Source organism: Centruroides vittatus, unplaced genomic scaffold (genome assembly GCF_030686945.1).
Source record: "Centruroides vittatus isolate TY-2023 unplaced genomic scaffold, ASM3068694v2 contig_19, whole genome shotgun sequence".
NCBI lineage: Eukaryota > Metazoa > Arthropoda > Arachnida > Scorpiones > Buthidae > Centruroides > Centruroides vittatus.
Genome location: NW_027121169.1, coordinates 3911520 through 3924174, shown reverse-complemented (window position 1 = coordinate 3924174; position 12655 = coordinate 3911520). Strand labels below are relative to the sequence as shown.

Below are 12655 nucleotides of genomic sequence, written 5' to 3'. Positions count from 1 at the left end.
ACTTACAATATAAATAATTATTTCTCCAACTTTTTGGCAAAGGTTACAATTGCTAAATAAAATTTCAAAAAATTGTTTAAAGTATATTTAATGTAAAATTAGTAGAAAATATTTATATATTTAACTAATAAATTATAAATTAGTATCATTTTGATCAAAATGCTGATTGCAGGAAAAAAAACTTGATCAAAAATTATTGATTCAATCAGCTTCATTTACGATGGTTCCTAATTAGAGATATGGAATGCTTATATATAAATAATACATAAAACATTTATTAATTAAATTTTATTAGAAATTTTACTTTATGCACAATTTATATGAAAGTTTGCTGCACAAATCAGACAGAAAATTCTAGTAAAATATAATAATAATAATAATAATAATAATTAAACTATAAAAAAATTGTTTGCAGCAGCAAAGAAAAAAAAATTATAATATATATATATAACCACACTCAAGAGCATAATTTTGATTGCTAACAGATTATATTAATCAAATTTAAAGACCCAGTAGATAGGATGATGCAAGGTAATACATATGTAAGCATAAAAATACTGTGACTTAGTTTCAACCTGTAATTAATTCCTGTGTTTACGTTTGTCAGCATGATTACTGAAATATGTCACTGCATACTAAATCGTAGAAGTTATTGACTGCATCACCAACACCCATTGTTACTTTAGGAACAGGAGTTAGTGAAGCTCTAATGGTCTTTTTGTTGAAAAAAGACTGGCTCACGTTCAGATTCCCCCACTCCCATGGAGTACATATTGGAGTGCGTACAACTCCTTCAAATAGATAAATTGCCTCTTTCAAATAATTCCCCAAATAACATTTTTTAAAAATTAATTAATTAATTAAAAAAAAATCAGCCATGAAAAAAATTTCCTGTCTTCTAGTATAAATGGCATATACTAATGCAGTTCTCTAACTGCAGACTTATACAGGATCTGTTTTTATTGTTTATAATTAGTACAGCTGTATTAAATAAGCCATGTCCAAAAAATTTGTCAATTTGGGAATGGATGACATAACAAAAGTTATAAATGTATTATATATTTCATTTTTTCAATATAATTTTTAAGGACATGACAAACTTATTCCAGACAAGGCAGATTACAATTATCAGGTGTAAATACCTGTCTTTTTTTTTTATTCTCTTTTTTTACATCAATGCTGAATAGAGGCTGAAGAAAACACAATAAAATTGAAGAATGAGAATAAATAGTCTATAGGAGGATGCATTTTCGTCTGGGTTTCTGTTCCGGTGGCTCCAAAGCAGCAAGTATTGCTTCATCAAATACATTCTTTAGTCCTTTCTGTAAAAGAGAAGACTCATTATAACTTAAATAAGTTTGAACTGATCAAATATAAAGACAATAGTACGTCACAATCAACCTAAGAGCAACAATGATAATAGTTAATATTGTCAATTCTTCCTCATTTTTAAAGATTCAAAATATTTTTAATAAATTAATGTTTTAATGAAGTAGAAAACAATTTAATTTTAATTTTTTGTGACAGGCAAGTCTTTTGTAGGCAACAGATCACCAATCCATGAATTTAAATTATAAATATGTTAATAAGATATTTTTAAAAGCATTATGAACTTTAATTTGAATAAAAAATATTTGATTACTGATATAGCTTGTGACAATTACTGATTTATAAATCTGACGTCAAGTTTGATAAATACAAACAAGATTTAATTATCAAATCAAATGCAATTTCACCGCTTAAATTTCCCACAACTACTAGTTTTCTCACTGGGATTTTTCACCAAATTAACTTACTTAATTCTCATGCTTATCTCAAAGTCTGATGATTATATTAAAGCCAAATAATTATAAGATTAAATCAGGCTACATCACTGCCATTAATAATTTTAAATACAACGGTAATTTGGCACTGGGAAATAGGCATCACATGCCCTCTATTATTAAAACTCTCTATGTAAACCACTTTTCCATTATTAAATATGAGTAATAATAAAATTTAAAATTCAATTCTACACAGATGGTAACAAACAGCAAAGTGTGAATGGGGAACCACTGAATAAACTGCTATCAACAATCATAATACTATGCACATGAATAAGTTAAAATATTTGCAGAAATAAGTTAAAATATTTGCTTTGAATTTAAGCTGCACCCTAATTTTACTTCTTAAATTCAAAGTAATAAGGTATTTACAACTCTAAAAAACAAACATGTATTAATTTTATGGATGCAGACAGTCTATCTACAGCATGGAAATGTATTTTTTAACCATGAACTTAACACATTAGTTATTTTTATTTTTTACTTACACTGCTGGCCATCCAAAATGTAACACCAAGAAGGACCAGAGATATCACAACCAAATTTATTTGGGAGATAACACGTTGTATAAAGATGAAATGATTGAAAATACAGTCTCTTGTGAAGTGAGGAAGATGATGGAATCAGTATGTTGCCACCATTGCTGGCTATAACCACTGCTACACGCCTTGGCATTGAGTCAAAGAGGCTTTGGATATGTTGTTGGGGTATAGCATTCCATGCTGCTTCCACATATTGCCAAAGTTGATCTGGTGTAGCAGCGGGTGGTGTATCCCGGGCCAGTCGTTCTGCAATCATCGACCAGACATTTTCTATAGGCGAGAGATTGGGAGAACAAGGAGGTCAAGGCAGCAATGCAATCTGATGGGCAAAGAAGAAGTCATGAGCAATGCGTGCCATGTGTGGTCGCGCATTATCCTGTTGGAATGTGGCCATTGGCAAGCTCTGAAGGTATGGGAGGACAACAGGCTCCAACACCTCGGAGATATAGCACTGGCTGGTCAGTGTACCGGCAATGCGTACTAGGGGGGTGCGAGAATGGAATCCAATATCACCCCAAACCATAATACCGAGTCTAGGACCAGTATGGCGATGCATAAGGCAACAGTTTAGCAGTCTCTCGCCATGGTCTCCAGACTCTGTGGCGTTGCACATCCATCCGACCATCATGGTGTTGCAGGCAGAAGCGGGATTCTTCAGTAAAATCAATGTCATTCCATTCGGTTGTCCATCATTCATTGCATCATTGCCGGCGCAAACACCTGTAATTTTGACTCAACGGTAAATGCAGCAATGGACACCTTGTAGACATTCCACTCTGCTGCAAATGACGTCGAATGGTACACGTGGACACTGATTGTTGCACAACAGACTGAATTTGTTGTGATATGGTTCGTGATGTGGAACAGCGATCCATCACTGCCATGTGCATGATATGCCTGTCATCACATGCAGTGATGAAATGAGGTGGGTGCAATCGGTCTTGTCAGTCCATCATTCCCTCCTGCATCCAGTGGTTACAGATCCGCATCACAGTTGCTTGGTTACGTCCGACACAATCGGTGATTTCTCTGAAGGATAATCCGCAATCCCTATAGGCAACTATTCTTCCTCGGTTGAACTCAGAGATGTGCTCGAAAGGCACTCATTTTCTTCTGCGAGGCATACTGAAGCTGCTTACGCCAAAAAAACACACGAAAGAACAATTCCAGTACTTCAAAACGGCCTTCTATTCTCCCTTTATATAGCGCTTGCAGGTGACACAACAGGCACCCATAATGTGCATCTGTACTGAAATGCTAATCATTTGCATATCTCGTTGCTGCAAACACATGGTGCAAATTTTACTTGATTTGGACGCTTCCTTCAGGGTGTTGCATTTTCGATGGCCAGCAGTGTATTTATGTTTTGTTAATCTTAAAATTAAAATTTTAATTATCAATTTTATTTTCTTTATTTACATATTATATTATATTTGTTTAAATATGTAAATTTGTATTTTGTTCTATTTTAATCTAAAAATGCTATTTATTATTCGATTAGTCAGTCCTGACTGAGGAAGACCTATGAATAGATTGAAAACATTTACAGTATTAAACAACTGCTGGAAATCAAAAGATGTATTTTCTTATCTAATTGTAACACTACTTTGTCTTGAGAATATTTTAATTTAATCATTTCATAATTAACTAGCATATAGACCCAAAGTTATCCACATTAAAAAACAAGTAAACTGTTCAATATCAAAACAAGAATTGTCTAATAGTTTTATATTATTATAAAACTGTTAATCATATTTTGAAAAAACATCATAAAAAGCAATTGTCTGAATAAATGGCCCCAATACAATGACCATCTCTCATACATGAAGCTTTGACCACTTCCAATCCTTCTTTGTAGGCTTCTAGAAATATGACATAGTGCAGCAGTTCCCAAAGTGTGCGCTGTGGCACATGACATGTTATAAAATTTTTATAATGTTAGAATTTGACATAGGGCACCTTGGGAAAATCTGCATTTAGCAAGGGCACCTAGAATCAAAAAAGTTGGGAATCACTGACATAATGCAATGTTCAAATCCAGTGAATCATCTAACAACACGAACATATAAGCATTAAGACAACCTATAACAAGTATACACAGTCAAGGTCACAAACATTAACTAGAATGGACAAGCAAAATTTTAAAAAGGAAATCTAGAAATATTTTGAAAAACAACATTGGACTAATAAGTTTAAGATCTTTAAACTTTACTCTGAAAAAATCTTGCATTAAGAACAAATATCCTTCATTTAGAAAGGTCCTTCGTTACTGTAATATTTACACAAATGCACCAATTTATACCTATGGCAAGATTCAACGATAAGGTACACTCAAAACAAATGGTAGAAATCTCTATTCCTGTCTTGATTATTATTGAAAGAAACTTTTAAATAAAAGTAGAACAAAACTAAAGTTGAGTTAAACTATAGCATCCTTAATTTTGACCAAAAGAAAAACATTAAAAACTATTTTTTGAATATAACAACATAATCAATTAAGCAAAGCTTAATATAAATAACATATGTAGATGTTATTTATATTAAGCTTTGATTACGAAACCATAACTACAATAAAACTGAAGTTTATAAGATGACCAGATTGACAGGAACTAAATAAAAATATATTTAATTTTTCTGTTCTTAGGACTGTGTGCAATAATCATAAAAACATTGAATCACAATTTGATTCCCCTTTCACAAAAAAAAATTACCAGAATTCTCACCACTCAACGTCCCTGAAGTTGTGAACAGGTTATAAAATGTTCTAGTTTCTGTTCCAACATAAATTGAGCTCTCATATTGATTGTACTGTACATCAGTACATTTTAATTAATAACCAAGTAGAAGTATCATTTTAGTAATTTTAAATTGCACCGTATCTATTACGCCCTTTTCAGCCCTGTAGACAGTTCCCTTTAATTTATACAATGGACAAACAGATACATTCAAAAATATATAGACATAGTAGATAAAATAAAATTTCAAGATTACCTGAGTCAATGCAGAACATTCAACATATTTCACTGCTTTTAGTTCTTTAGCTAATTTCTCTCCTTGTTCAATAGTTATTGGCTTCTGTTTATTTTTTGCTAACTTTTCTATGGTAGCAGCATCATCTCGAAGATCAATCTGTGTCCCTACCAATAGGAATGGTGTCTTCTGACAATGATGAGTAATTTCTGGTACCCACTAAAAATAAAAATTTCATTTATTATATTTGAAAAACTTACAGTTACATTCAACAATATGATACAGAAAATAGACAGACTCCCTCTAACCAACTTTTGTAAAAAAATAAAAAATAAAAAATAAAAATAAATAAATAAAATAGAAGAAAGGTTTTTTTATAAAAATAATTTTGTGAATACATCCAAATTCAAGCAGATGTCTAATTCTTTTATGAATGACAATGTATAATAATGGGTAATTTTGAAGGAAATAATTGTAAAACAAGGGAAGGTCAGTGTGTTGAAACTTCAAGCTGATTAGTTGATTTGTTGAGTTTAGATTTTATGTTTTATTTGTGTATTAATGTTTTTGTAGCTAAATTGTAAGTATTTATGCTAAATAAACAAAGATTGGAAGATTACTGTTCGACCTACAAATTCTCTTAGCAAAAATTCACTAAGAAAATAAAATTTTAGAGGAGTTATTCTTTAATTTATGCAACAAAGTTCTTTTAATTCGACCATTTTAAGTTTCAATGTAATATATTTTTATAGAAATTATCAAAAATAACCAATGCAATAATGACTGGTGTTTATTCTGTAGCAATACATTTTATTCTTTTAGAACATTTTTAAGAAAGTTTAATTCAAAGAAGATAAATTTCTATTCTAATTATATTTTATTAAAATGAATTCAGATTTTATTCCATTTTCAAATGTGTTACCTGTTTCTACAATGCTATTAGTAATTTTGGATGTAAGTAGTCTGCATTATTATTCAAATCATACAACCCATTTATGGTTAGAATTTTGTTTAAATAAGTCATATAATTAACAATTTTTAAAACTTTTTTAAATTTACAGTTCAGATTGCTAATTACTTACAAATAAACTTCAAAATGTGAAAGATGATCAATAAATTATATATTAACATGTTCTAACATCTCTGGCATTAAATTCAGCTTATTAGACATCACCTGACACACATTCAATTCATTAAGAGCATGAAATGCCCTTAATAAATTGAACCTACATTGACTTAAGCCAAGCCTTTGATTCTGTAATACCTAGCACCCTTTTAAGCATCTTTGACAGCGATCCAGCAATACATTCCTGGCTACATTGTTACTTTTTATCCAGAAAATATAAGATTAATGTTGGTTACTATTTTTTCTTTAGAATTTTCACCACTACATGGTGTACAAAGGCTTGATCTTAAATGCAAACTCTCCTCCACATATATTGACAATTTAAAGTCTAAAGTTGTGGTTTATGCAGATGATATAAAATTATTACATCATGATCCTGATGCTCTACAATTGGATTTAAATCAACTTATTGCTAAATTCAATAAAGTTAATCTTACAATAAATATACAAAAAGCTGTTGTAATATGCTTCTCCTTGCTCTGTAATCCTCCCCTCCCAGTGTACACATCAGTGTACTTAAGAGATCAAATTTTACAATATGTCAACTCTTTCAATGATCTTGGTGTAATCTATGATCATCATCAATATGATTTTTGAAATTTAGTTTAAGTGATAAAATTTCTTGAATTTCTTTAGAGATTCTGTAAAACTACCACATAAACCCATATTACACTCAATTTTTTTTTCTAATTTTCAGTCAGTTGATTACTGTCTTCCAATCTGGTCCATTAATACTCCATCACTGATTTCCGAACTTTTGCACAAACTTGATAAACTGTATTTATTATTAAATAAATTATGTACCTTACCACATACTCATAGTCCTATTGTTTCCCATGTACACATTGGTCTCCCCAACCTTAAAGAACACACATAATATTTTGATTGGGTCCGTTCTTATAAATATTTTAATGGTTTAATAATTCCCCATTGGTTTTATTTAAAAATACTCCATCAATCTACCCACAATTTTTCTTGTATATTCACTCATCACTACATCTAACAATATTACACAAATTTATTTTCTATCATATCGCAGAAAATATAAAACCTGTAGAACATTTACTACATGTTTTATATCTCATCCATTTTAAAAAGAAAATGTTAAAATATTTCATATCAGTGATGTATTAGTTTTTCTTTTTTTTAGTCAATTAGTAAGAAAAAAATCTTATTTTCTTTATTGTTCTATTATAATTCTGTATGCAATATTTGTTTGATTCTTATACTAACTTTAATATATAGACATTTTAAATTTTTTGTTTTCTCTTTTTATTTTATTGTTTTCACTATATTTTTATTATAAATTTTTAAATTTTCATACATTAATGCATTAACATATATTGTGTTATTACATAAATCATTTGTTTTAATTCTTTGTTATTTTTTGGTTTTATCCATTCTTCACTGTTGAGGTGTTTTGTTAATTGGGGTGAACATGTTATGCTGACTGGCAGTTCCTAACTGTGTAAAAATAAAATTAAAAGAATAAAAAATTAATTAATTAATGCTAGCTATTTTAATTTTAGAAATATAACTACCCTCATTTATGACAGAATTGTTAATGAAAAACAAGTGGAATTATCTGAGTATTTCAACTCATCACTATATATAAGGGGTGTTCAAATGAAAGTGATTCGAGGTGTGTATCTATGAGATGCGTAGGGACAGAAATGAGACAGATATATAGATAGAAAAAACAATATTTAATGAGTGAAATGCATACAAAGTTTGTTAAAAGAAATTACCCATGGTGTTTAGGCAGGCATCCCATTGTTTAGGAAGGTTACGAATTCCATCTGCAGGGTACCCATCGGCAACAAACTTTTTGATACTTCAGAATGTTTGTGACAATATTGTGAACAGTACTGATGGAAACGTTTAACTCATTTACGACATCACGAATGTTTTGACATCAATTTCCCTTGATTGCAGTGTCAATGTCTGTAATCAGCTTCTCTGTCACAACTTTGTGCACCTGACCGGGCCGCGGCAAATCCCTTGTCTCGTGTCGACCGTCACTAAACATTCTCGCCCACCTCATCACCGTGGGCTTCGACACACACTTGTCACCGTACACAGCCAGCATTCTGCAATGAATATCCACCCGGCTTACACCCTTCCAGTGTTAAAAACTTAATTACAGCTTGCTGATCCGTTTTGGACACAGTTGCATCCACACCAACCATTTTTAAATGAATGTCAAGTCCTTACGAATCAAGTTATCACAAATCCGATTGCGCATGTGCATGCATGGTACATAAACCTTCACTATTGCATTTGTTTCACGAAAATACATTGAAAACTGTTCGCACGCGATGCTTTGAATCACTTTCATTTGAATACGCCTCAAAAAATTTTTAATTTTTCATTTCAATTTTTCAGTTAATATCATGAAATATAAGACTTCTTTTATTATTTTGAAAATGTCAATTCAAGTATTGAATGATGAAAAAACAATTTATTCTTAAAAATATCAACACTAAATTTAAAATATTAACATTCTTAAAATACATATCAAATCTAATAAAGGTAATAATTTTTGTACAGAAATGCAAATAAATAAGTATTAACAGTTACTTAACTTTAAACTGAACTATTTACTACACAAATTCTCACTAACCTGTCAAAATAGTCCAGATGTGTCAAAACTATCACCTTTCAATGTTATTGCAACAAACCGCCAAGTTAAAAACATCTGTAAGTGGGGAACATAGAAAGATGAAGGATCAGGAAATTTTCAAGGCAACCAGGAAAGATAAGTGCATTAATAACAAGGAAGAAAGAACAATCTCAAAAGCATGGCAAGCATGCTTTCATACTTCCTTATAAACTGAATATCAAGGCATTTTGTAATGTGCATGACAGCAAAAAATTTATTCAATTTGAAGCACACATTAAATGAGTATTTCAGCATTCAATTTCCTGATGAATACCTTCAGAGTCTGTTAAAAACATTAGAAAGATAATACTTTTGAATCAACTGGACTATTTTGAAAGATATGATTTTGGCCAGACAATCATCATCAGCCGTCCATAATAAAGCGAGGTCTGTTTTATCTGTTATACTAAGGTCAATAATATTGAGATTTTACTGTATTACATTTTTATTATAAGATTTTAGTAATTTATTTATATAAACAAATAAACTGAAATCCTTCTCTTCTAAAACAAACAAAAAAACTTACTTTTTCTTTTACATTTTCAAAAGATGATGGTGAAACAACAGAAAAACACACCAAGAAAACATCTGTTTGAGGATAACTTAAGGGCCTTAACCTGTCGTAATCTTCTTGTCCAGCTGTGTCAAATAATCCCAATGTATATGGCTCACCACCAATCATTACTGTCACTGCATAGTTATCAAATACCTACAATAAAAACATTAATTCATTAAGAAAAATCAAATTAAAAAGAGACAAATGCAAAAGTCTCATTAAACTTTTGTTTGTTTACAAAGATAATATTGCCTGGTGAACAAACATCCCACAGAAAGTTACTTTGAAAAAATTACAAATAAAACAAATTAAGTATAGTACTCTCTCTATAATCCATCACTTGCCAGTCTGACACATCCAGTAATCCAGCACTCTGCAGGGTGGTACACACAAAATTTTCACTTTACCACTTGTTGATGTATGTGTAGTTGGCAAAACAGTCACAATCATGATTAAGACAATAAACTAACCTGTGAACAAAGTGCATTTTTTTTACTACATAGTACACATGCAAAATTCAGTTATCTGACACCTACTAGTCTGATATAAGTTTGATTATAGAGATTCTACTGTAATTTGTTTTTTCAATATATAGAAAATTTTCAGATCTCATTTAATTTTTTTCATTAAGTGTAATGAAGAAACCCTCCATTTCTTAGTTGAAAAACAGCTAAATTCAAAATAGTAAATCAGGTAAAGCTAATAAAAATGCTTGTGTAAACTCAATAAAATCAAGAATTTTTTTATATCATAACATTTTTGCTGTCTTTAGTGTGTATTATACTAAATGTTGATGTAAACAGACCATATATGCTTATGTTGGATGAAACGTCTTCTTATTTGTTTCATAAAAGAAATTCAAACCACTAAGTTTTCAAACCAGATCCTGACATAATTCCTAATAAAGCATTCATTCAGTTTTTCATGCCAAAAGACATGCAATATTTATAGCATTTTATACATTTTTTCCATTTAAATAGAGATGTCTATCTTTATTTAAATAGAACTGTTGATGAAAAAATATTAAAACTAAACCATTATAAAATATAATTATTAGTTTAATGTTGACTTAACATGTAAACATGATTCATACAGGAATTTGAGAGAAAACACACAAAAATTAACACATCATCTAAATACATTAAAATTCCAGAAAATTCTTTACTTAAATGAGTAATTACCATACACATACAACTTAAATTAAAAACACTGATTACTTACTGTTGGAACATATTCAGATGGAAACTTATTTGTTGTATAGGAAATAAGTAAACATGTCTTTCCAACTGCCCCGTCTCCAACGACAACACATTTTATAGTCTGCATTATTACTGTCTTTCCTCAGCTACACCTAAAATATACATAATTTTATTAATACGTTTTTAACTTTCAAAAAGTTAGTATTAACAACTGAAATTTTTTTCTAACATTTCATAAATCTAGATATCTATTGTAATTATTATAAGTAACTTAATTACTTTAGCTTCAATTATTTTCCAAATGAAGACAATTACTTAATTTGTTTTCAACAAAATATAAAATATGTATGTATTAATGACAATCCTTGTCATAAAATTTTTCTAGCATGCAGAATAGTCTACTTTTGCATGTAAGGTATAACAACATATACAGTAAAACCCTGATTATCCAATGTAATATGGATTGATGCTACCTACAATAAATGAAAACTCAAAACAAATTTAATCTGACATGGAACAACCATTCTGGATTAAAATTTATTAAAATTTGTTGGAAACTGCTTACAACAAAAATGCCTTTGAATTAAGTTGAAAATTTAAAGAAAAAAATGAACTTAGATCAAACTTCTAACTTAAATAAAGGTAATTTTCATTTTTAAATAAAACATAAAGATTTACAATAATATATTGTATTATAAGATTTTAAAAAGCAAAGATAGTCAATACTCCAATCACTTAATCTGGTTCTTGTTTTAGTGAAAAGTCCTGCTAATGAGAATGCCTTTTCCAATTCAATTGATGTGGGTGGAATTGTCTTTAATGCATTCAAGAGAAGACAGATGTTATGTGGTTTTTCACCCGTAGCTTGGAAGATTTCTACTTTGTTTTCAAGATGCATTGCAGTACTTCTTTTGCTTTCAAGTATTTTTGATTTGTCTACTTAGGTTGCTTTAATAGCAGCATCAATCTTACAGCCTAATAATTCGGCAGTTCATTTGGCTTTAATAATCAAGTTTATGAAGAAAAACTTCATACTTCATACTCATTTGTATCCTTGCCCAATTTGCACAACCTGGCATTATGCAGTTATCTAAATTACTGGGCGTGGTTAAAAATTAAGACGAAATCAGAACAATTTTTCATGATATTACAGGTTCTGACAAAGAATTTTCTGTGTCTTGCCACAAATAGGCTACATATTTATTATTAGCAATCTGTGACATGCCATGACAAGCAAATATTTAAAAAACTAATAAGCAGGCTTAAAATTAATAAACAAACTGTCAGAATGCATTTGTGAGTTAATTATACTTTCTATTTGCAAAATTTCTTCAACCTCAACACAAAATAAGAAAAAAGTGAACTTAAGAAATTTGTGGGATTTTCTGGGATGAGAAGAATTTTCTGGGATATTTTCCAAGTTAAAAAAAGCAGCTAGGATTACCAAGATTCTGGGATCCCATTAGAGAAACCCTATTACCAAAGAAATGTGAAACCTCATTCAACATTCCCTTCAAATGCACTATTTCATTTTTTGTAAGAAGCCTAATTCTACTCAAACATTTCAGTGAATGAATAACTGTGCTTCAGTGTGATCAATAAAGATTTATTTTATAAGATCCACACTTTGGTTTTGGTGTTTTGTATGTGTTCTTGTTTAAGCACTGCCAGTTTTAAGTTATTATTTCTTCTTTCTACTAAAAACAACATACTTTCCATCTTTAATTGTACAGTAACAGTTATCAATATCAAACAATCTATACAACAATTATGAGAC

General features: G+C 30.1%; 1 protein-coding gene across 1 annotated transcript in view; it reads right to left on the bottom strand.

The window, feature by feature from the left end:
• Positions 1–273: 273 nt before the first annotated feature.
• LOC136970158 (cdc42 homolog) overlaps positions 274–12655 on the bottom strand; it is a 38906-nt gene continuing 26524 nt past the window's right edge. The window contains exons 2-5 of the mRNA XM_067264564.1: positions 10901–11030; positions 9650–9832; positions 5357–5554; positions 274–1322 (exon numbers count right to left, since the gene is read on the bottom strand). Of these exons, the coding sequence (XP_067120665.1) occupies positions 1233–1322; positions 5357–5554; positions 9650–9832; positions 10901–11005 (576 nt within the window). The 5' untranslated portion in view covers positions 11006–11030 and the 3' untranslated portion in view covers positions 274–1232. The remainder of the gene's footprint in view (positions 1323–5356; positions 5555–9649; positions 9833–10900; positions 11031–12655) is intronic.